The sequence below is a fragment of the Rhinopithecus bieti genome, unplaced genomic scaffold (genome assembly GCF_001698545.2).
Source record: "Rhinopithecus bieti isolate Rb0 unplaced genomic scaffold, ASM169854v2 scaffold_9690, whole genome shotgun sequence".
In the NCBI taxonomy this organism is placed as follows: domain Eukaryota; kingdom Metazoa; phylum Chordata; class Mammalia; order Primates; family Cercopithecidae; genus Rhinopithecus; species Rhinopithecus bieti.
This window is the reverse complement of record NW_016806622.1, coordinates 2,530,786-2,552,563: the sequence shown is the minus strand read 5'-3', so window position 1 is coordinate 2,552,563 and position 21,778 is coordinate 2,530,786. Positions and strand designations below refer to the sequence as shown.

The window sequence follows — 21,778 nt, the reverse complement described above, 5'->3', positions numbered from 1 at the left end:
TTGTCGCCAGGCTGGAGTAGAGTGGCATGATCTCGGCTCACTGCAGGCTTTGCCTCCCGAGTTCATCCGATTCTCCTGCCTCAGCCTCCTGAGTAGCTAGGACTACAGGTGTGCACCACCATACCCAGCTACTTTTTGTATTTTTAATAGAGACAGAGTTTCACCATGTTGGCCAGGATAGTCTTGATCTCTTGACTTCGTGATCCACCTACCTCGGCCTCCCAAAGTGTTGGGATTACAGGCATGAGCCACCGTGCCAGGAGTATTAAAGATGAGAACAAACAAAAAGTTCATAAACTAAAACTACTCCAGAAGAAAGGAAGGAGAATTTTTTTTTGTAAAGACTCAGAATAATTATACTTCTGTTAATGATTTATGTATTTAATGAGGAAGGTTGTCAGATATCATATCAAAAGCACCAAGCTTTCAACATGGAAAAAATGGGAAATACACACACACACACACACACACACACACAAAGAACTTTTCAGCTACCAATGCATAACTGCTTAAATATGAAGCTTTTTATAAATATTTTAATTTTTTCAAAAGTTCTAAGGCAGTATGTGTTAATTTCAAATGAAGTATCCCACTTTCAGGTTCAGTACTAGGCAGTTGGTGACAAAATGCAGGGGCCAAAAAACAAAATGTCAGAAAAGTTTGAACTCATAAAACAAATGGAAAATATGGAGAGGAAATAGCAGCAGAAAGTCAAGGGTCAAGGTTAGGCTGAGAGGAAAGCAAAATATGCGAAAGACATTTGAGATGAGATACCAGAATTAGATTAAACATGTGACATGAAGAAAAGGTATTGACAAGAGGAAGTATGATAAAAATAAAATAAAATAAGAAGCTAAAGTTTCAACAGCAAATTAAAATCCACATCGGTCACAACAAAAGGGACTCATACTAGGTGAAAATAAATCAGTGAAGTAGAGAACATATTGAAGAAGGATTTGTTCCCAGTACATGGAAAGACCGAAAACTAGTAAGATGTGGAGAACAGAGATACAACTCAAGTATGACAGGTTTTTTAAAACTAGAATAGAAAATACAGTCAATGACTTTATTAAGCTCATCTTTGGAGAAGTGGGAAGTTGGAGGATGAATAGTGCAGATTGAGTGGGCTCACTATGAGACAGGAAAAAGTAAAGAGCGTTGCTTGTGTTTAAAAGCACCCTAGCGAATCTTTTTGATTATAAGGAAAAAGAAACAATCTTAAAGTATTGAGCAAGTATTTTAACTTACATTTTCTACTAAATTAACAAAATCAATTAAAAAATTAGAGAATCTATGTGACAGAAACTTGAGATAATGGAATGCCAAGTCTATCTGAGAAAAAAACTGCAACTTAAGAAGTTTATATTTAGTCAGGTATTTTGTTCATGTAAGAAGAAAATAAAATAATTTTTGGATATCCAAAATTTTAGAAAAGATAGCCATTCTGTCATTATGAAAGTATCAACCAAAACATATTCTAACTAATGAGGAGTTAAACAAAACAAAAGCTTAAAAAGAAATTACAGTATTAAAATTACTGAAGTAAACTTAAATAATTATTGTAAATGTATTTATAAGACATGAATGTAAAGTATTGGTGATAAAAATATGTAATGTAACATAATTATTGCTAATTGAGTAGCAATAATCTGGTTACAATGACCAAAAAATATAAAAATACCTAGGAACTAGAAAGAAAATGTTTTTTCATTCATTACTTCATTAATAAAAAAGATTTAAAATCTGCAATTTTAAAAGTAACCACTACTTTCAAATTCCTTCATATATATGTATATACAAATACATATGTATGTATAGTCTTTATAACCACATACAAAACAAGATTATGTATAACAGCAGTCATCACAATAAATTCATATCAGTTAAAACATTCTCACAGGGCAGGAACAGTCATTGAGGACAAATGTGTTAATCATCTGCATAGCAATAGTTCATTAAAACCTCAAAGATATGAGATAGATATTATTTTCCTTTTTAAAATGGATTGATTATTTGTAACCAAGGACACAGAGCTAAGAAATGGTAGAGGTGAAATTTGAACTCAATTCTGTCATACTCTGAAGGCCAAACTTGTAGTCACCTTCTGTACTATTTCAGGTAATCATTTTAACAGCTCTCACTACAACTTTCCTGAGCTTTAACAGAAGCCTGAAACACAACAAAGCACATTACACATATTAGCTCCTTTAACTCTTGCAACAACGCTGTTACAAGGGGATTATTTACCTTCATTTATAGACAAAGAAACTGGAGTTTACAAAAATGGAATGAGAAAGAGCTTTAAGCCCTCATCTACCTGGCTCCAAATACCATGTTATACAATCTCCCTCATAAAAAGATACACACTGAAATGTGGACAAAAGACTGTAGTGGCAGAAAAACTCCACCTCCACCTTCTTAGGGTACCAGCCAGGACTAAGAATTAAATTGATGTAAAAGAGATTAACAAGAGAAAAGCTTCATAGTTTCACATGGCACTGGAGCCCTCAAAGAAAATGAAGACTCAAAAAAGCAGTTAGCCAGTTACTTAGCTACTGAATTAGACAAACAATAGTAAACTGTGAAAATGGGAGGCTTAAAAGACAAGAGTTATTCTAACAAGGTATGTACAGAATCCTCTTAGTCTCAACTTCTCCTCTTTGAAGCTAAGGATATTGCTTTTCCTTCTTGTACAGAGTGAGTGACTTTACCGTGGGAATTTAGTCTTCTGCTTTTGGGAAACAACTGAAAGGTCAGAATGATCTTTCTTGCACCTGCTGTTTTTCAGTTTAAATAGTTGATGTGCCACAGTGCTGTATTTTAACTTCTTCAAGCCAAAACTATGCTCTGCTTTAAAAGATACATCCCCAAAATACCAAGGAAATATTCATTAATAAAATTGTCAAGTGATAAATAAAAATTTAAAATATCACTAGACTAATGACCAATGCATGTTTGTATACATTTTAACTCAATAGTTAACCAGAATAAGTTTTGCCAGTGAGTTATTTCAAATTCAAATAAAAGAGAATTTTTATATTATATGAACCATCTCATGGAGTAGAAATATTAATGTACTAGTTATTTTATTTTAAAAAACATGATGATTTCAGTTGATGAAAAAGATAAAATTATTGTTCAAGTATTCATAATTTTTTTAAAATCTTGTAAAATAAGAAAGAGAATAATTTCTTAACATTATCAGAAATATCTGATTAGTTCAGAAGTAGAGGTATTCCTGTTAGGGATAGGAACAAGATAAGCATACCCGCTATTAACATTTTTACTTACCATTATCCTGGAAGTTTCTAGCAACTGCAGTAACATGCATCTAAAATAAAACGTGTAATTATTGGGAAGGAGATACTTTCTCCATTATTTTTAGATGATATACATACATGCCAGAAGACTTGAAAACATCAACTATAAGACTCTTAAAATTATTTTAACTAGCTGGATGTAATTAATAAATAATTCACTTTTGATATACCAGAAATACTAGTTTGGCAACATCATGAAAGAAAAGAAATTATTCACATTAAATTCAAAAGTACCTATTAAAAGATAGAATAATGCTATTTTCCTAATGGGAGATTAAATACTCTCAACTCTTTCTATAATAACTTATACATGTAAGGGAATCCCAATCATTTTGATAGGATACTTTTCCTTTAGGGAGAGAGAAATGACAGTTTGAAAGAATGTTTCTAAACTGATAGAGAAGATAATTAAGAAGAGGTGAAAGGTAATCACTTGGAAAAAAAAAAAAATTAGGGCCGGACTAGTGGCCATATGTGATATTAAAGTCTGTTACTTATTCAATGCTTTAAGCTCCCACACTCAGAGTTATAATCTAAGAATCACTGGCAATGAAAGAAAGCTTTAGACTATAAAATTATTATAAAGTTTATGTACTTCTTTGAGTTGGATAATGCAAAATACTATCAAAAGTGAAACAGTACAAATACTCCCTCATCCTACTAGTGAGAGTGTATATGACAACACGTTCCAGGAGAGGAGATTGGCACTAAGTATACATCAATAACTTTAAAGGTGATCATACTCAAAATTATATTTTATGAGTCTATGCCAACCAAATAAATAATGCAGCCAGTGATTCATATGAAAGACTTATAAGCTCCAAAACATATAATTGTGGAGAAAAATGGAAACAATAAAAAATCCCTTAGTAAGAGAATGATTAAATACTTTATTGAATATACAAACTTTGGAATATAATGCTCCCGTTAAAAACAATTTTTCAAAGAATATTTAATGTCGTGGAAAGATTCTTAGGCTACGTGACTAAGAGAAAAAAACAGGAACTATGTCAGTATAACCCTAACTCAGAAAAAAGGAGAGAAATAGATACTTAAGGACCACAAAGATGTTTATGGTACCTGTTTCTGAAGAGTATAATAATGAGTGGCAGTTATTTCAGTTTTCAGTACTCTTCTGTATTTTCTAAGTGGTGGGGGAAAAAATCATGTTCTAAAATCACAATCATTAAAATAAAACATCAAATGCCAGATGTGGTGACTCACACCTGTAATCCCAGCACTTTGGGAGGCCAAGGTGGGCAGATCACTTGAGGCCAGGTGTTCAAGACCAGCCTGGTCAATATTGCGAGACGCCATCTTTACTAAAAATATGAAAACTAGCCAGTCGTGGTGGCACACACCTGTAATCCCAGCTACTCAAGAGGTTGAGACAGGAGATGCACTTGAACTCAGAAGGCGGAGACTGCAGTGAACCGAGGTCATGCCACTGCACTCCAGCCAGGGCAACAGAAGGAGACTGCCTCAAAACAAAAACAAAAACAAAATGAGACAAAACAAAACAAACAAACAAATCTCAAATAATATATGTAATTCTAAAATTAAGGGGATGCAGAGGCCTTACTTGGAACATACAAATAAATCAATAGACCAAACATATCCTGACTTGTCCATATGGACCTGAGCTTATATACCTACCAATTCCCAAACTAAATAACAAAAAATAACTTATGACTTAAATCTTGGTCACTAGTTCTCGCTCTCTCGCTCTCTCGCTCTCTTTCTCTCTCTCTCTTTCTCTTTCTTTCTCTCTCTCTGTTTCTCTCTCTCTCTTTTTCTCTCTCTTTCTCTCTCTCTCTTTTTTTTTCTTAAGCCAGGGTCTGCTGTGTCACCCAGGCTGGAAGGCAGTGGCGATCTCAGCTCACTGCAGCCTTGATCTTCCAGGCTCAAGCAATCCTCCCACCTCAGCCTCCCGAGTAGCTGGGACTACAGGCTAGTTTTTATAGAGATGGGATCTCTCCATGTTACCCAGGCTGGTCTGGAACTCCTGGGCTCAACCAATCCACCTGCCTCGGCCTCCCAAAGTGCCAGGATTACAGGTATCAGCCACTGTGCCTGGACCCTATTTATTTAAGTCCTATTATGAGAAGTTCTTTCCAAGTTCCACAAACTAATTTGGTATGATGGTACAGTATGGTGTGACATCACATGGTATTTATAGTATGACATGGTACTTATAGCATGGTATATCTGGCATGGATTGAAATGGTATGCATTCCATGGGAAAGCCTATTAATAAAGTGGCAGAAATTTTTTATATTGTAAAAGCAATATAGTATTATTATAGAAAGTTGGAGATCATAAGAAAATAATTACATATGTAATATGGCATCACAATAGAACAACATATATTATCTTTTAAAGTTTCTCTTCATGCTTTATTATGTATATGTATATTTTAACTTTGACACTTAAAATTTTAATGTGTGTATAAGTTTGTATCCTGCCTTTGTACTTGTTATAATATAATAAGCACTTTCTATGTTGCCACAATCTTTACTTTTAATGACTACATATTTTATTAAGTAAATATTTTCTATTTTAAATTACTTTTGTTGGGCAATCAAGTTGTTTTCTTTCAAATTTTCAACAAAGTCCTTTCAACCAGTCACCTAGTAAATAATTTTAATGAAAATCCCAATTTACTTTCTTACCTAATCTGTATATTTATATACTCACTAGAATGGGTTGGTTAATGTTTATATGACCAATATTTGATCAAATGGAAATACTTGTAAAGAGAAATTTATTTAAAAGGAATTAACTTTTAAAAACTGTAGTTTACCTTGAAACTTTTACACTAAGAGACAAGAGTTTACCATATATACCGTTAGTTGTCTGACAAATGTTTTTTAATGAAAATTATATTAAATTCATACTAATTCTTCTGAAGGTAAACCAAAAAAAAAATACAAAATTAGGAAGATGGAAAACCTTTCATTACCTCCTTTTCCCCATCAAATTGTTATCTAAATTCAATAAAGTAATCTTGTAAACTCTACCAAAAATTACAGGTTGCATGTTTTGGTTTGACTTGTATACCCGTAGAATAAAAGGTAGTGAGATGCCTAAATCATTTTTCTTTGTAACTTGTCATGCCTATTCCTAATTTATCAAGACAAATGCTTTAATCTCTTTACTCTTAAAAAAGGTAAAAGCAGATTTATGTAAAATTAGTTTAGCTATAAATAACTCACTCTTAAAACAATATCTAAGACCTCTGCTGCTCCTAACTTGTTCTTTTGTTCTTTCTGCACAATCATACAACTGAACACCATACCCCCCAAAAAGTCATCTTACTTATATTTTAATAGCTAGATTGAGAAAAAGGAAAGGGTAATTGAAATAGATATTATTAAAAGGAGTTAGTATTTGTTAAGTTAAACTTGTACATATAGCAAAACTAAAACTGGTACGGTTTTCTGGGAAAACTTTCCTTGAGCTAACTTCCAGAACAGCAGAAAATCCAGCTGCCTGGGTTACTTGAGATAAAAACGGATTCACACTTAGGCAAAAGGATGACAGAAGTGAGGTAATAGTTAAATGGCATAGCTGTTAAATGGTGATGCTCAACCTCTCTCCTCTGGCAGGGATGGCATATAGAATTCTACTGCTAACTGCATTTCATGAACTGCATTTTAGTGTGGAGGCCTATAAAAAGCAAATGGTATAAGAAGCAAGATATCAATTGTTATCTGTGCTTTTTGCTGCTGAACAAGTTAGCGCTCTGGCTAACTTGTGCTTCTCCAATTCCTCTGGGATTTCAGGCTCCATCATCCTTGGAGGAAGATTTAGAGTATAGAATCTGCTGACATCTTAGTTCTGGGGGAATAGGTTCTGAAGAGAAAAGACAAGTCAAGAAAGCCCCTGTGTTGAATGGAAATGGTGAGAAGGGAAAAGTTTAAAATAGAAAAGAAAAGAAAGAAAGAGGAAAAGAAAAGAAAGAAAGAGAGAGAAAGGGAGGGAGAGAGAAAGAAAAAGAAAGAAAGAAAGAAAGAAAGAAAGAAAGAAAGAAAGAAAGAAAGAAAGAGAGAGAGAAAGAAAGAAAGACAGAGAGAGAGAGAGGGAAAGAGAGAGAGAGAGAGGGAAGGAAAGGGAAGGAAGGAAGGAAGACGGAGGAGGAAGGAAGGGGAGGAAAGAGCAGAGGGCAGGAACAAACAGGGAGGGAGGGAAGGGAGGGACGAGAGGAGGCAGAAGGGCGAGAGGGAGGGCGAACGGAAGGGAGGAAGAAAGAAATAAAAGCAAGAAAGAAAGAGAAAAGGACAGGAAGGAAAGGAAGGAAGGAAGAGAAGGAGGAAAGGAAGGCAAGGAAGGGAAGGCAAGGAAGGAAGGAAGGAAGGAAGGAGGAGGAAAGACAAAGAAAGAAGAAAGAAAGAAAGAAAGAGAAGAAAGAAAGAAAGAAGGGAAAGGGAAAGGGAAGGGAAGGTCGAGAAGGGAAGGGACAGGGAAGGCGGAAGGGAAGGGAAGGGAGAAGGGAAGGGAAGGGAAGGAAAGGGACCAGGGAAGGGAAGGGAAGGAAGGACAGGGAAGGGAAGGAAGGGAAGGGAAGGGAAGGGAATGGGAAGGGAACGGGAAGGGAAGGGAAGGGAAAGGAAAGGACAAAGGAAAAAGAAAGAGCCATAAGCAAAGGAGAGGAGAGGAGACGGAGAGAGAGGAGAGGAGAAGGAGAGGAGAGGAGAGGGAAGGAAAAGAAAGAAAGCGCATGTGGGAATCAGAATTATTGACCATAGAGAAATTTTATGTGCACGTGAATCTTTTTGGAAAAAAACCGTCGGTGAGTCCATGTTCCAAGATTCACTATTACAGTCCTTCTCGAAACTGAGAGAAACATTAGAGATCATTCCAGAACAACCCCAAGGCTCAAGTCCTCTTTAGACATATAACATTTGCTATCAAATACTTGAAACCTCTTTTCCAGAACAACCAATTCTAATTATATCAACAAATTATTATTACTATAGAATTTGAATGCCTTCCTCATTTCCCAAATCCTTGTTAATATTGTCTGGATAGTCAAATTCATCTGTTTCTTTCTTGAAGAAGCACTCCCAGAAATGCGCAGATCCCTCCAAGAACAGCTCACTGGTATATAGTTAGGCAGGACTGGCTATTCTCTCCTTTCAGACTCTGTGGGCATGTTTAGATTTGATAGTATATTAAGACATGTTACCTACCCCTCCTGAAATAATACAAAATGTATGTTGCACTTAATGAAAATATGTAAATGAGAAGGTACAAACTCAAATGAGTTCCAGCAGCTAGGCAGGTAGCAGACGTGTGTTGTCATCCAGCAACTCTAAGGTGTGGCAAGGATTGCAGTAACCTAGAGAGCACATAGCATCCTTAAAGTCATGCAGGCCCATTTATGTCTTTAAACACCCTGGTGGACAAGGGAAACACTGAATTCACCCACGGTCTGCCAATTTGCTACCAAGGTGCCTCATGCTAGGCCATCTACTATTCCTTTTGTGCTGAGCAAATAATACATGGCATGCTCCAAAATAAACTCTTTAGAAAAGGAAGCATTTCACTACAAAATAACTGATCATTTATTTTAAATCTTTCAGAAATAACTTTTCAAATGATGTGAAGCCTTTTGTGACATTTGGATGTTGGTTGACATCTCTTTTCCCAAATTTCGGAAGACTGTTTATTCTAAAGATATTTATTGTTAATATTAATGTTAACATTTATTTAGCTTACTGTGTGTTAAGCACTATGCTAAGTATTTTGTGCACATGATCTCTGATAATCCTCAGAAAAGTAAGACAAAATTGGCACTGCCCTCAACTAGCAAAGTGTAAAACTTTTGCTACTGTCCTTTCTCTCCTTGTCCCTTTCTGTTTCTCAGTAATGAGACATATTTGTGTAACCCTTAAGACTAGGTTCCAGGCACCTCCATCCTTAGAAAGAAACTCATTAAAAATATACTGGTTTATTCTTTAACTGCTCATAGAGACTTAAGAAGAAGCTACTCCAATGACTTATTTGTAGAGTGCTTTTGTTCTCAGTTGTCTACACCTGGACTTTCTATTAATGCACCCTCCCCTTGTATTTTAGACAGAGCTCGGATAGAGAGTCCAGCCTTTTCTACTCTCAGGGGCTGCCTAACTGATGGTCAGGAAGAACTCATCCTCCTGCAAGAGAAAGTCAAGAATGGGAAAATGTCTATGGATGAAGCTCTGGAGAAATTTGAACACTGGCAGATGGGGAAAAGTGGCCTGGAAATGATTCAGCAGGTAATATTGGCCCCAGTGTTTTCTGGGACATTCCGTCACTTGTGGAGCCCCTAGTTTGTTAATGTTTAATTTTCACAAGGAATGCAGATAACTGTTCTTTCATTTTTAACTAGTCACTAAGAAAGATACTTCAAGAAATCAATTAAATGTTTGAAAATATCCAGATATTATGTTCACCAGCCATTGATGAAGTCAATCCTCTAACCCAGTATACCAAAGCTAATACCTAATCAGCTTATAATACCTGTCTTTAGTATAGTGAGTGTTTTTTGAATCTCGTTGCTGAAATTAAGTTAAAGCATCTTTACACTGAAGAGTGTATTATGTATGCCAGGCTTAAAAGGAAAGGAATGAGACAATGATTAAAATCACACTAAGCAACAGTCCTAAATAAAATGCAATAAGTTGTATCTTCTTTCTCCTTAAACTTTTATTTATATATATGTACACATACACATACATTTACATATGTATATGTGTGTGTGTGTGTGTATATATATATATATATATATCAGTCACAGTTTGTAGAGAAATACCAAGATTAAGTTCAAATAAGCTTGTCTTCTGTAAATATGATTTACCTCCTGAGATGGGATTGGAGGACATGGTTCTGAGATGAGAATGAAAACAAAATACACCACACACACCCCTTGGCATTCCTCAGTGAGAGATAACACAGTCATAGTCCCATATTCCATCCCTTTTCACTCCAAAAATATTTTAACAATTTTTTCTTCTTATCAAGGAAATCCCATTCCTTCAAAACCCAGTTCTAGATAGCTGTTTGATTAAACACATTTAATAAGCAAATTTAGACCAAAGTATAAATAATTGATGATAGCTTAATATTGTAACTTTTCCAAGAGATAATTTTTATTTAAAAGATATTGCTTAGGAAAACATTTTTAAACAATAAAAAAGAATCAAAATAGAGAAATTTCAAACAATACAGTATATAGGCCAGGGGACTTTCCCAGTGCATCCGAGATCATGCCTTGTTAGAAACCAGCTGTCTCTAAGGGCAGTTATGGTTGTGGGTTGGTGGCTGAACCTCATCCAGATTTTGTGACACTAAGCAAAGGCAATTATTTTGCCAAATAAATGCTAAAGAATACTGATTGTAGAGTTCTGCAAGTCTTCATTGTTCATGATTAGAATTACAATATTGTTTCTCAATCATGTCAATGTCATCACCAATACACATGTGTTTAGGTGCAGACCTACAAATCACGTTCCTAGCAATGTTAGATTGTATAGATATTGTTGAATTAAGTCAATTGTACTTCATCCTCCTGAGACTCTTAAATAATAACGTTTTCCATTTACAGTTATCCAACCTAAATATCATTTTGAAATATTTCACTAGTTGTTTCATTAAACCCTGGTTGTTCCTATTTTTGTATTTATTGTATATTTATACTTAATCTTGTTTTGGGAAGAATTTAAGGTGCTTCATACTCACTACTTAGAGATTGATCTGACTCACCTAATAATAAAGTGATAGTGGGATAATGAATATTGTTCATGTTTATTTTAAAATTTAAAATGTTTATTTTAAAATACATTATTTTAAAATACGTATTTTAAAATACATTATTTTAAAAATACGTATTTTTAAAATACATTATTTTAAAAATACGTATTTTTAAAACAAAGGCTGAAAGATACTAAGATTACTTTCCATAAGCAACAAAGTTTAATGACTTGGTCTGAATTCTGTCAGAGGAATCAGTCAGTCCTTAACATAAGGGACTGGGCCAAAATCCAAACAACAAAAAGATGAATATTCCTCCTGTTTATTCAACACACACATGCAAACAAATATGCATTTCTATGTACTTTTCAATATTTTTCTTGCAGCTTGCAAAAGTATTTGTTTGTATCCTATGAATATAAATGAAGTTATCAGAGGTAACTGAAATCATATTATTACTGATGAAGGAATTATCCTAGAAAACTAAGAAAGAAAATGGCACAAACATGGAGTTAATAGTGGAAGCTGGTTTCCAGAATAACTAAGAATCATGTAGAATCCCTGGCATTGAAGATGAAATGGTGGAGAAGGGAAAACCTTGCCCTTCACTCTCCTCACTCCTACTCATAGTCACGGAGTGCCTGAAGAAGAGTTTGGCACCACTGGTAGGAGAGATCTGTAAGGCAATGGAAACAACTAAATAGGAAAAGTGGTTTCTAAGTTTCCAGGAAAATCCTAAGGAAAGAGTGCTACTCTTAAGTTCTGTTCTAAAACAAGATTATTAAATGTTAGCTTGTTTTACATTTTGCTTAAAAAGATAATGTTCAATATTTGGAAATCAAAGAAATCACAGATGTACTAAGAAGAAGAATCCTGTTATGTTCATCTGCTATTAAGTCTCTGATTTTTAGAATTAGAACACTAGGAAGGAATGTGCCATACAGAGGCTGGAGATGGGCTCAGGCAGCAGCAAACCATCACTGTGTAACCCTTCTGCTTTTGGACACCAAATAGCAAATATAGACTCCATAAGCATCGGGTTGGGAAAACAGCTTCCCAAAGAATTGCACTCTAGGATCCAATCTTGACTCTACCACTTAAAATTATAATTTGGGAAAGTTACTATACCTCTCTGTACCTCAGTTTCCATATCTACAAAATGGAATGACGACATTCTACATCCACTTCATTAAGCTGTGAGAGTTAAGTAAGATAACACATGGAAACTATCAAGGATGGCAATTGAGACATCGTAAGTAGCAAATAATATCAAGTAGTGGCAGTGGTATTGCTAACAGTAGTTGAGGTTTTCATCTTGATCTATAAAAATTTGAAAATCATAACTATGTCCTGGTTGTTTCTACATTAAGGAGAAGTTACGACAACTACGAGATTGCATTATTGGAAAAAGGCCAGAAGAAGAAAATGTCTATAGTAAGTAAGATTCGCCTGCTATTCAAAAATAATAGAGTGATTGAGTTGAAAATTCAGGGACTGTGGAGATGAATGGGCCTGAGTTCAAATCGAAACCTCAACAATTCCCAACTGTCTAACCTAGAGAGGGTCTTAATCTCTGGTAGTGAAATTCCTTGTCTGCAAAATACACATCTATAATTATATATGCATCTGAGAGTGCTTGTGTGAGTTAACATATAAAATACTTATCATATTCTCTGGTTCATAATGAAAGTTCATAATGAAAGTTCATAATGAACCAGAGACTATAAGTATTTTATATGCTATAAATATAATAAATGCTTGTTACTCTCTTTCTTTTGATGTCTATGTAAGTTGCAAATAGGACAACTCTACTCAATTTTTTAATAACCCATTATATAAGAAATCAAGGCCGGGTGTGGTGGCTCACACCTGTAATCCCAGCACTTTGGGAGGCCGAGGTGGGTGGATCACTTGAGGATAGGAGTTCAAGACCAGCCTGGCCAAATAAATGGTGAAACCCTGTCTCTACTAAAAATATAAAAATTAGCCAGCCATGGCAGTGCATGCCTGTAATCCCAACTACTCAGAATGCTGAGGCAGGAGAATTGCTTGAACACCCCGGGAGGCACAGAGGTTGCAGTGAGCCAAGATCACACCATTACACTCCAGCCTGGGTGACAGAGCAAGACTCCATCTCAAAAAAAAAAAAAAATCAAATGATTAAGAGACATGCTTTTGAATAAGTTAAAATATTAATACAGTGAGTTCTCACAATTGTCAACATGTGTATCATTTTAAAATTTCTGATAATTAAAAGTTGCTCTGGCAGTGGAGGTTAGGGGAGGGGATACTCTATGTTAAGCCAAACATTATTAAGATGGTAAAATTTTGCTAAAATAAACAACACATTCAAAAATTAAAAATAAATTGTTATCACTATCTGACCACTGTTTCCCCATGACTCTACCCCTGCATAGATAATTAAAAACTAGCAGCCACTAAAAGAGTGTGAAAGCTTCCATCTCTTCTGTTTTCATTAATATTGCATAGCTTTTAGCTAGTCCTTCATGTTGAAATTCATTTCTCTTCATATTATACAGTTAGGTATTTTTCTAGAGAGAATTCTTTAAGCACCTTAAAATGTTTGTAAAACACAAATATACTTTCTAAAATAAGGTCATAAAGACAGGGCCATCTTATAGGTGACAGACACCTCCATTCTAATATGAATGAGATTAAAATTTTAACGATTTATAAAGTTACAAGTCATATAAATAATTTTACCAAGGAGCATTAAAAAGCTAATATTTATTATCTCCTATACATTATTGTTTCTTACAATACCTTTATGAGGTGGGCAATATTTCTGATTTACAAATAAGGAAACTGAGGCCCTGATAAACTAAAAAGTTAAAGGACACACATAAGAAGTGAGAAACCATTTCTGTTTAATTCAAAATCAATGCTCTTAATTATCGGTGCCTTAAATATGAATCAATTAGTTCTCCTTTCAGTCACACTGGAATAAATAATACTACACAAATCTTTCTATTGCACAGGACACTATTACTGGGCAAATATATGAAGCAAGTGATATTAGGAGGCAGACAATAGGTAGCCAAAGACTATGAATAATTCTAGAGACAAGCAGTACTCATGAGGTGCCTCTTATTATGCCCCAGTTCTCTGCCAGAGGAATATTTCCTGACTACACTCTGAGCAAAGCAAAGAAGTTCTGTTGAACTGAGAAGGCAGAGATCCTAGTTCAGGGTAGCTGAAGCTACTAGAATGTGTGTGGTGGGTCATTGAGAGCAGGTGACTGTGTAGAGAGGTAGCCTAAGAGGTCCATGGGAAGCACTCCACAAGTCTGTGGCTGAGAGATGAGCTGTACCTGTGCAAAGCAAGACAGTCAAGGCATGCAAGACAGCAACTGCTAGGGCATTGAGAGCAAAAGGCAGACACTAAAAGTTGAGCAGAGTTGAGGAAAAGCCAGCCTGGGAATTTTTAAGTTCTGGCACTGTCAAATTAGGGAGATCTTAACACCTCTTCAAAATATCTGACATTCTGCTGTGGCACCCAAAAGACGTAATGAGTAAGGACCAGGATTTAGAGTAAGATCTACTCTAGACATGCCCTAAAAAAATCTCAAACCAAGCCCCAACAAGATCTATACTGGAGACAGAGTTTGTAGGCTGACTGAATCTACAAACTCAGGACCTTAAAAAGAAAACACCTTGGGCACAAAAAGCCCACTGTGAAAAAGAATAAAATTAAGTCTATACAAGTTCTTGCCAGTAATTGAGCTGCCTACTAAAACGAGAACATACTGTCATCAGAAGAATATTCTAGAATCTGGAATATACAACACATTATCTATAATGTCCAGTGTTCAATTAAAAAAAGAAGACATACAAAGAAACAGGAAGCTGTCATCTTAATGAAGAAAAAGAAAGTATAGACGGAACCTGAGATGTTGGATGTTGTTGATCTTAGCAAACAGACTTTAAAGCACTTCTTATAAACACTGAATTAGTGAAAAATGTGGTTTTAAGGACGGAATAAATAGAGAATCTCAGCAGAAAAAAAAAAATGAAACTATATAAGAACCAAGTAGAAAGTATAGAAAGTAAAAGTACAATAAAATAAATAAAAATTAATCAGATGAACTTATTATCAAATTGGAGATGACAAATTAAGAGTTAGTAAATAAAATTAAGATAAACCAATAGAAATTATCCAATTTGATTTTAGAGAGATAAAAGACTTCAAAATGAACAGAGTCCCAGCAACATTTAGGACAATATAATGCATTCTAAAATGCATGTAATTAGAACCCAGAAGGAGAAAAGAGTGAAAAGAGGCAAAACATTGTTTAAAAAATGATGACCAAAACCTTGCCAAATTTAATGCAAACCACTTGCATATTGTTGAAAAAACTTTTAAGAAACAAAATTAGCCTAATTGTTAAAAGAAGGACTTCTAGCCGATTTATTTTCAAGCTACTTTAAGCCAAGGTAAAAAGAAATTATTGAAAGCAGCCAGAGGAAACACATGTTACATATAAAGGAAAAAAAATCAATAATTTATTATCAGAAACAATGGAGGATTGACGACAATACAATAACATCTTTAAAGTCCTAAAAAATGAACACTTAGAATTCTAAATCCAGAGGAAATATACCTCAAAAACGTGATAAAATAAAGACATTTAAGACAAATGAAATGAGCTAATTCACAGCAAAATTACAGTAGAATAAATGCTTAAAAATATCATACAAGGTGAAGGGATGTTAACAAACAAACTCAGATTGTCACCGAGGGAATCTGTGGGAAAAAGAATACTGAAAATTATAGAAAGTAGGTAGATATAAAATATTATATTTTCCTTTTTCTCATAAATTACTTCAAAGACAACTGTTTAAAGCAAAAATAACAAAACTTAAGTTAGAAGTTCTATAATATGGAGAAGGAAATATGAAAACAATCATGCAAAGGACAACGGAGGCAGATAAATAGAATTATGTGTTTCCAAAATTGCTATGTGGTAAAGTGTAAAGATTCAGTTATAAAGTAGGAAGTGGAGAGAGGAAGTGGAGAGGGTAAAGTAAGAAGTGTGATGTGTCAACTATAAGGCATGAAGTACTAAGGGGTATACTACTGTCTCAAAATCTAAGTTAAAGATGCATATTTTATTTTAAAAATAGAAAGAAATCAGTTTAAAAAATAGATAAGAAGTATACTTAGGAAACTCATAGAGGAAATAAAATAGATTATTAAAAAAAACCTGTTTGATTCACCAAAAATAAAGCAGGAAAGTAGAAAAAGAGGAATATAAACAAAATGGATAAGTGAAGAACCAAGAACAAGATGGTAGTATTTAAGCCATATCATAATTATATTAAAGGTGACTGAATTAGTCACTTCTTTTTAAAAGCAGACATTTTCAGACTGGAAACGAAAGCAATATCCAATATTATGCTGTCTAAAAGACGTATATTTTAGATATAAAACACAGATAGTTTGAAAGTAAAGTATGGTAAAAGGTTACTATGACAATAGTAATAATCATAAGCATAAGAAAGCTGGCATGGATATATCAACATAATACAAGAGAAATTTCAAAATAGAGAGTATTACAAAAGATAAACAAGGATATTATATACAGATAAAAAGGCAGTTCACTAGAAAGATAGAGCAATTCTAAATATCTCATAATATAAAGTAATTTTATATTATATATTTGAATTTTACTTAAACTCCTGAAGCAAAATCTGACAGCACTCGGAGATGTTTTCACTTCTTTCTTACTAATTAATAGAACAAATAGACAAAAATCAGTAAAGATACAGAAGACCTAAACAACACTATCAGCTAACTTGACCCAATTGACATTTACAAAAATAAATTTTTAAGTCAGAATACATATTTATTAAAGGTATATACATGGAAGTTCACCAAGATGAAACATAGGCTAGATGATCAAAAAAGTTTCAGTAAACTTCTAAAGACTGAAATCTTCAGAGTATATTCTCTAAAAGATTTTAGTCTTTTAGAATCTTATAGTCTCTTACCACAACAGAAGTAAATTAGAAATCAGTTAGGAATTATATCTCTAGAACATCTCCCAATATATTTAGGAATTAAATACAACATTCAAAATAACATGAGGGTCAAATGAGATATCATAAGAAAGTATTTCAACCTGAATAGTAATGAAAAAAACATATCAAAATTTGTGGAATGCAGGTAAAACAAGTATGTAGTTAACAGTTAACTAAAGGGAAACGTATTACTATAAGTATTACACTAGAAAATAACAAAAAGCTTGAAGTCAATGATTTAAGTTTCCACTTTAGAAAATAGAAAATGAAAAGCAAACCTTCAAAAGAGGTAAGAGGAGAGAAATAATTAAGATCAGAAATCAGTAAAAAAGGAAAGAGATAAACAAAAAGAAAATACAATCAAAAGCGAGTTGTTTGAAAACATAAATAAATTTGATAAGCCCATGGGAAGAATGATCAAGGAAAAAAAAAGACAAGAAGATACCTAAATTAGGAATTAAATTGGGTTACTACAACAGATCCTACAGACATTAAAAAGATACTAAGGGCCTGGTGTGGTGGCTCTGGCCGGGTGTGGTGGCTCACGCTTGTGATCCCAGCACTTTGGGAGGCCGAGGCAGGTGGATCACCTGAGGTCAAGAGTTCAAGACCAGCCTGGTCAATGATGAAACCCTGTCTCTACTAAAAATACAAAAAATTAGTGAGGCACGGTGGCATGCGCCTGTAATCCCAGCTACTCCAGAGGCTGAGGCCGGAGAATTGCTTGGATCTAGGAGGTGGAGGTTGCAGTGAGCCAAGATTGCTCCACTCCACTCCAGCCTGGGTGGCACAGCAAGACTCCATCTCAAAAAAAAAAAAAAAAAAAAAAAAGAAAAAAAAAAGATACTAAGAAAATATATAATTAACTTTCTGCCAATACATTTAACAACTTAGACCAAAAAGGACAAATTACTTGAAAAAAAAACTTGCCAAAATTGACTCAAAAAATAAAATTCCACACTCCTCTGAGTATACCTCTTTGTACAATTCTCACTTTTAGAACTTTGTTAATATTTTGCATATTCAGTAAATGAAGACAAGGCAGAGATAGGAGGCAAAATGGAATATAGGCAAAAAAATGTATTATGGATAATGAGAGCTAGGTTTTTTTATTGTCTGAGAAATCAGTTATAATTAAGGAAAGAAGAAGGGCTAGAATGACTGTTATGGTATTGTACTGGAATTGGAAGTAAAAATATAACAAATAATTACAGAGAGATAAATATAGAAATATGGTTGTGTGTACAAGTATGTATATTTCTTTAACTCTTTCAGCTGAGAGGAGCTAGAGGCGGTGACAGCCCAGCACCAAAGAGCACATCTAGTACCCACGTCTTAGTTTATGAAAGCAAATGGCCCATAAGCATGTGAAAAGATGCTCAATATCATTAACCATTAGCAAAAGCAAATTCAACTACAATGATATACCAATACACAAAAAGTATAGTGAATTACCATTTCAGAAGACTGTCAGTTAGGATGTGGAACTGGATATGCATTGTATGCATTGCTTATGGGAATATAAAGTGCAGTGATAACTATGGAGAAGTCAAATATGCACTTACCATATGACCTAGTCATTTCACTCCAGGATTTTTTCCAAAACAAATAAATGCCTGTGTTCACACAAAGACTTGTTCACAAAAGTTCATGGCAGTTTCACTCATAATATCCAAACTAGAAACAATTAAATGGGGTTATTACAACATATGCAAGTGTCCAATAGAAGAATACATGATTATACTGTGATACATTTATACTGTGGAATACTATTTAGCAATAAAAAGGAATACTTACTATTGTAACAACAATATAAATGAATCTCACAAGCATTACACATACTTAGTGAAAGATAACAGACAAAAAGGATGGATCAGACACAAGGGAATCAGACACAAAGGAATACTACATGCTGTGGTATTCCATCTATCTGGAATTCTAGATAAAACTAATCTAGACAAAATTATAGAAGTAGAAATTGTTAGGGGTGGTGAATATCCAGGTTACCAGCAGCAAATCCATACAGGTCTGCAGCAACCTCAGTTCTTCTCTCCTCAGAAGAAAGAGTTTGACAGAGGCGCATAAGGCAGAAAAAGAGACTGAGGCAAGTTTCAGAGCAGGAGTGGAAGTTTATTAAAAAGCTTTAGATGAGGAAGGAAAGAAAAGTACACTTGAAAGAGACCAAAGCAGGCACTGTGGAGGTCAAGTTCCCTGTTTAACCTTGATCCTAAAACTTTATATGCTGGCCAACTTCCAGCATCTTGCACACATTTCCCTTCATTCTTCCCTAAGAGTGAGCTGCCCACATGCACGGTGTCCTCCTTACACCTGGGAGGTGAGCATGCGCAGTGTGTTCAGAAAGTTGTATGCATCCCCACTGGAGGCTTTCTTTTCTTTTCCAGTGTAATGTCCCCAGAAGGTCATACTCCACCATTTTGTCTCTTAATGTGCGTGCTGGAGCTCACTCACATAATTCCTGAGAATTTATTGGAAGTTAATTATCAATTTCAAGTGTTTTTATCTGACTGGGAAATTGCCTCTGCCTGGCATCTGTGATGAATTACCACTTCAGTGAGACAACTCTGGACCATCAGCAAATTGCCTCTCCCTGGGACAGGCTGCCAATTATCATTTTTAGAAAGGCAGTATGATAACTGCCGAACCATCACCTGATGGTCGCCTGACATTCCTGGTGGGTGATGTGGAGCCCTCTCCTGCCTCACTCATGCCTGGCTAGGTACCTACTGCAACAAAATCAGATCAGGGGTTGCCATGAGTAACGTTTGAGTGAAGATTGACATAAGGGGGAATTAGGGAATAAATTATGGAGATAAAAATGGTCTGTATCCTAATTAAGTTGGTGGGTACATGGCCATATATATTTCTCAAAAATCATCAACCTCTTTCCTTATAAATAGTTGAATTGTATGTAATTATTCCTGAATGAAGTTGATTTTAAAAAAGAATGAAGTAGCTCAAGCTAGGGGAATATCAAGGCAGGGCAACAAGCTTGTGTCAATATCAAACATATCTAAAATCATAATACCTTGAGACAAAGGTTGGGAGAGAAAAGGACAAAAGTAATAAAAGGCATGGTTTCACTCACAGTGGCTGGAGGTAGAGAAATTTGGGGTTGATATTATTAGATCAGATTGTGAGATTTTATGGCGACCTCAAAGACAAGAAGTAGTCCAGCAATGAAAAAAGAAGAGAGAGAGAATTTAAGATAAATATTGAAAAAACTCAGTAGAACATGCTTTTTTTGTTTTTTTTCTTTTTGTCTTCTAGATAAACTCACCATTGTGCACCATCCAGGTGGTAAGTGCTTGGTATTTATTGAAGGATCGAAGACTAAAACAAAGTACAGAGTAAATCAATTTCAATATTAATGTAAGCCTAATGTGATTAGGCAAGTCAGTGTAAAAATTTGCATAGATTTTACATTTATATGCAAAAAGACTTGACATCCAAAATAAACGTGAAGCAACTATAAAACAGAAACACTGAAGGCATCATAACATAATAAAAGGACTGTGAGTTTGGAATTCTTGATTGATCCTGCTGTTCCCAACTTACTAATAGTGACCTATGGCAAGTCACTTAAGCTCTGTGGGCCTTAATTTTCTCATATGCAAAATGTAGATAAGCATTGTACAGGCAGCGCAAGATGGCCGGATAGGAACAGCTCCAGTCTCCAGCTCCCAGCGTGAGCGACACAGAAGACAGGTGATTTCTACATTTTCAACTGAGGTACTGGGTTCATCTTACTAGGGAGTGCCGGACAGTCGGTGTTGGTCAGCTGCTGCAGCCCGACCAGCAAGAGCTGAAGTAGGGCGAGGCATCACCTCACCTGGGAAGTGCAAGTGGGAAGGGAATCCCTTTTTGTAGCCAGGGAAACTGAGACACACACCACCTGGAAAATCGGGTAACTCCCACCCAATACTGTGCTTTACCAAGGGTCTTAGCAAACAGGCACACCAGGAGATTATATGCCACACCTGGCCTGGAGGATCCCATGCCCACGGAGCCTCCCTCATTGCTAGCACAGCATTCTGCGATCTAACGGCAAGGCAGCAGGGAGGCTGGGGAAGGGGCGCCCACCATTGCTGAGGCTTAAGTAGGTAAACAAAGCCGCTGGGAAGCTTGAACTGGGTGGAGCTCACAGCAGCTCAAGGAGGCCTGCCTGTCTCTGTAGACTCCACCTCTGGGGACAGGGCACAGCTAAACAACAACCACAACCACAAAAGCAGCAGAAACCTCTGCAGACGCAAACGACTCTGACAGATTTGAAGAGAGCAATGGATCTCCCAACATGGAGGTTGAGATCTGAGAACGGACAGACTGCCTGCTGAAGTGGGTCCCTGACCCCTGAGTAGCCTAACTGGGAGACATCCCCCACTAGGGGCAGACCGACACCCCACACCTCACATGGTGGAGTACACCCCTGAGAGGAAGTTTCCAAAACAAGAATCAGACAGGTACACTCGCTGTCCAGCAATATTCTCTCTTCTGCAGTCTCTGCTGCTGATACTCAGGCAAACAGGGTCTGGAGTGGACCTCAAGCAATCACCAACAGACCTACAGCTGAGGGTCCTGACTGTTAGAAGGAAAACTAACAAACAGGAAGGACACCCACACCAAAACCCCATCAGTACATCACCATCATCAAAGACCAAAGGCAGATAA

At 35.6% G+C, this 21,778-nt stretch overlaps 1 protein-coding gene across 1 annotated transcript in view; it reads left to right on the top strand.

Moving 5' to 3' along the window:
• BANK1 (B cell scaffold protein with ankyrin repeats 1) overlaps positions 1 to 21,778 on the top strand; it is a 281,992-nt gene that overhangs the window by 253,023 nt on the left and 7,191 nt on the right. The window contains exons 11-13 of the mRNA XM_017877093.1: positions 9,399 to 9,577; positions 12,422 to 12,485; positions 20,381 to 20,410. Coding sequence (XP_017732582.1) covers positions 9,399 to 9,577; positions 12,422 to 12,485; positions 20,381 to 20,410 — 273 coding nt within the window. The remainder of the gene's footprint in view (positions 1 to 9,398; positions 9,578 to 12,421; positions 12,486 to 20,380; positions 20,411 to 21,778) is intronic.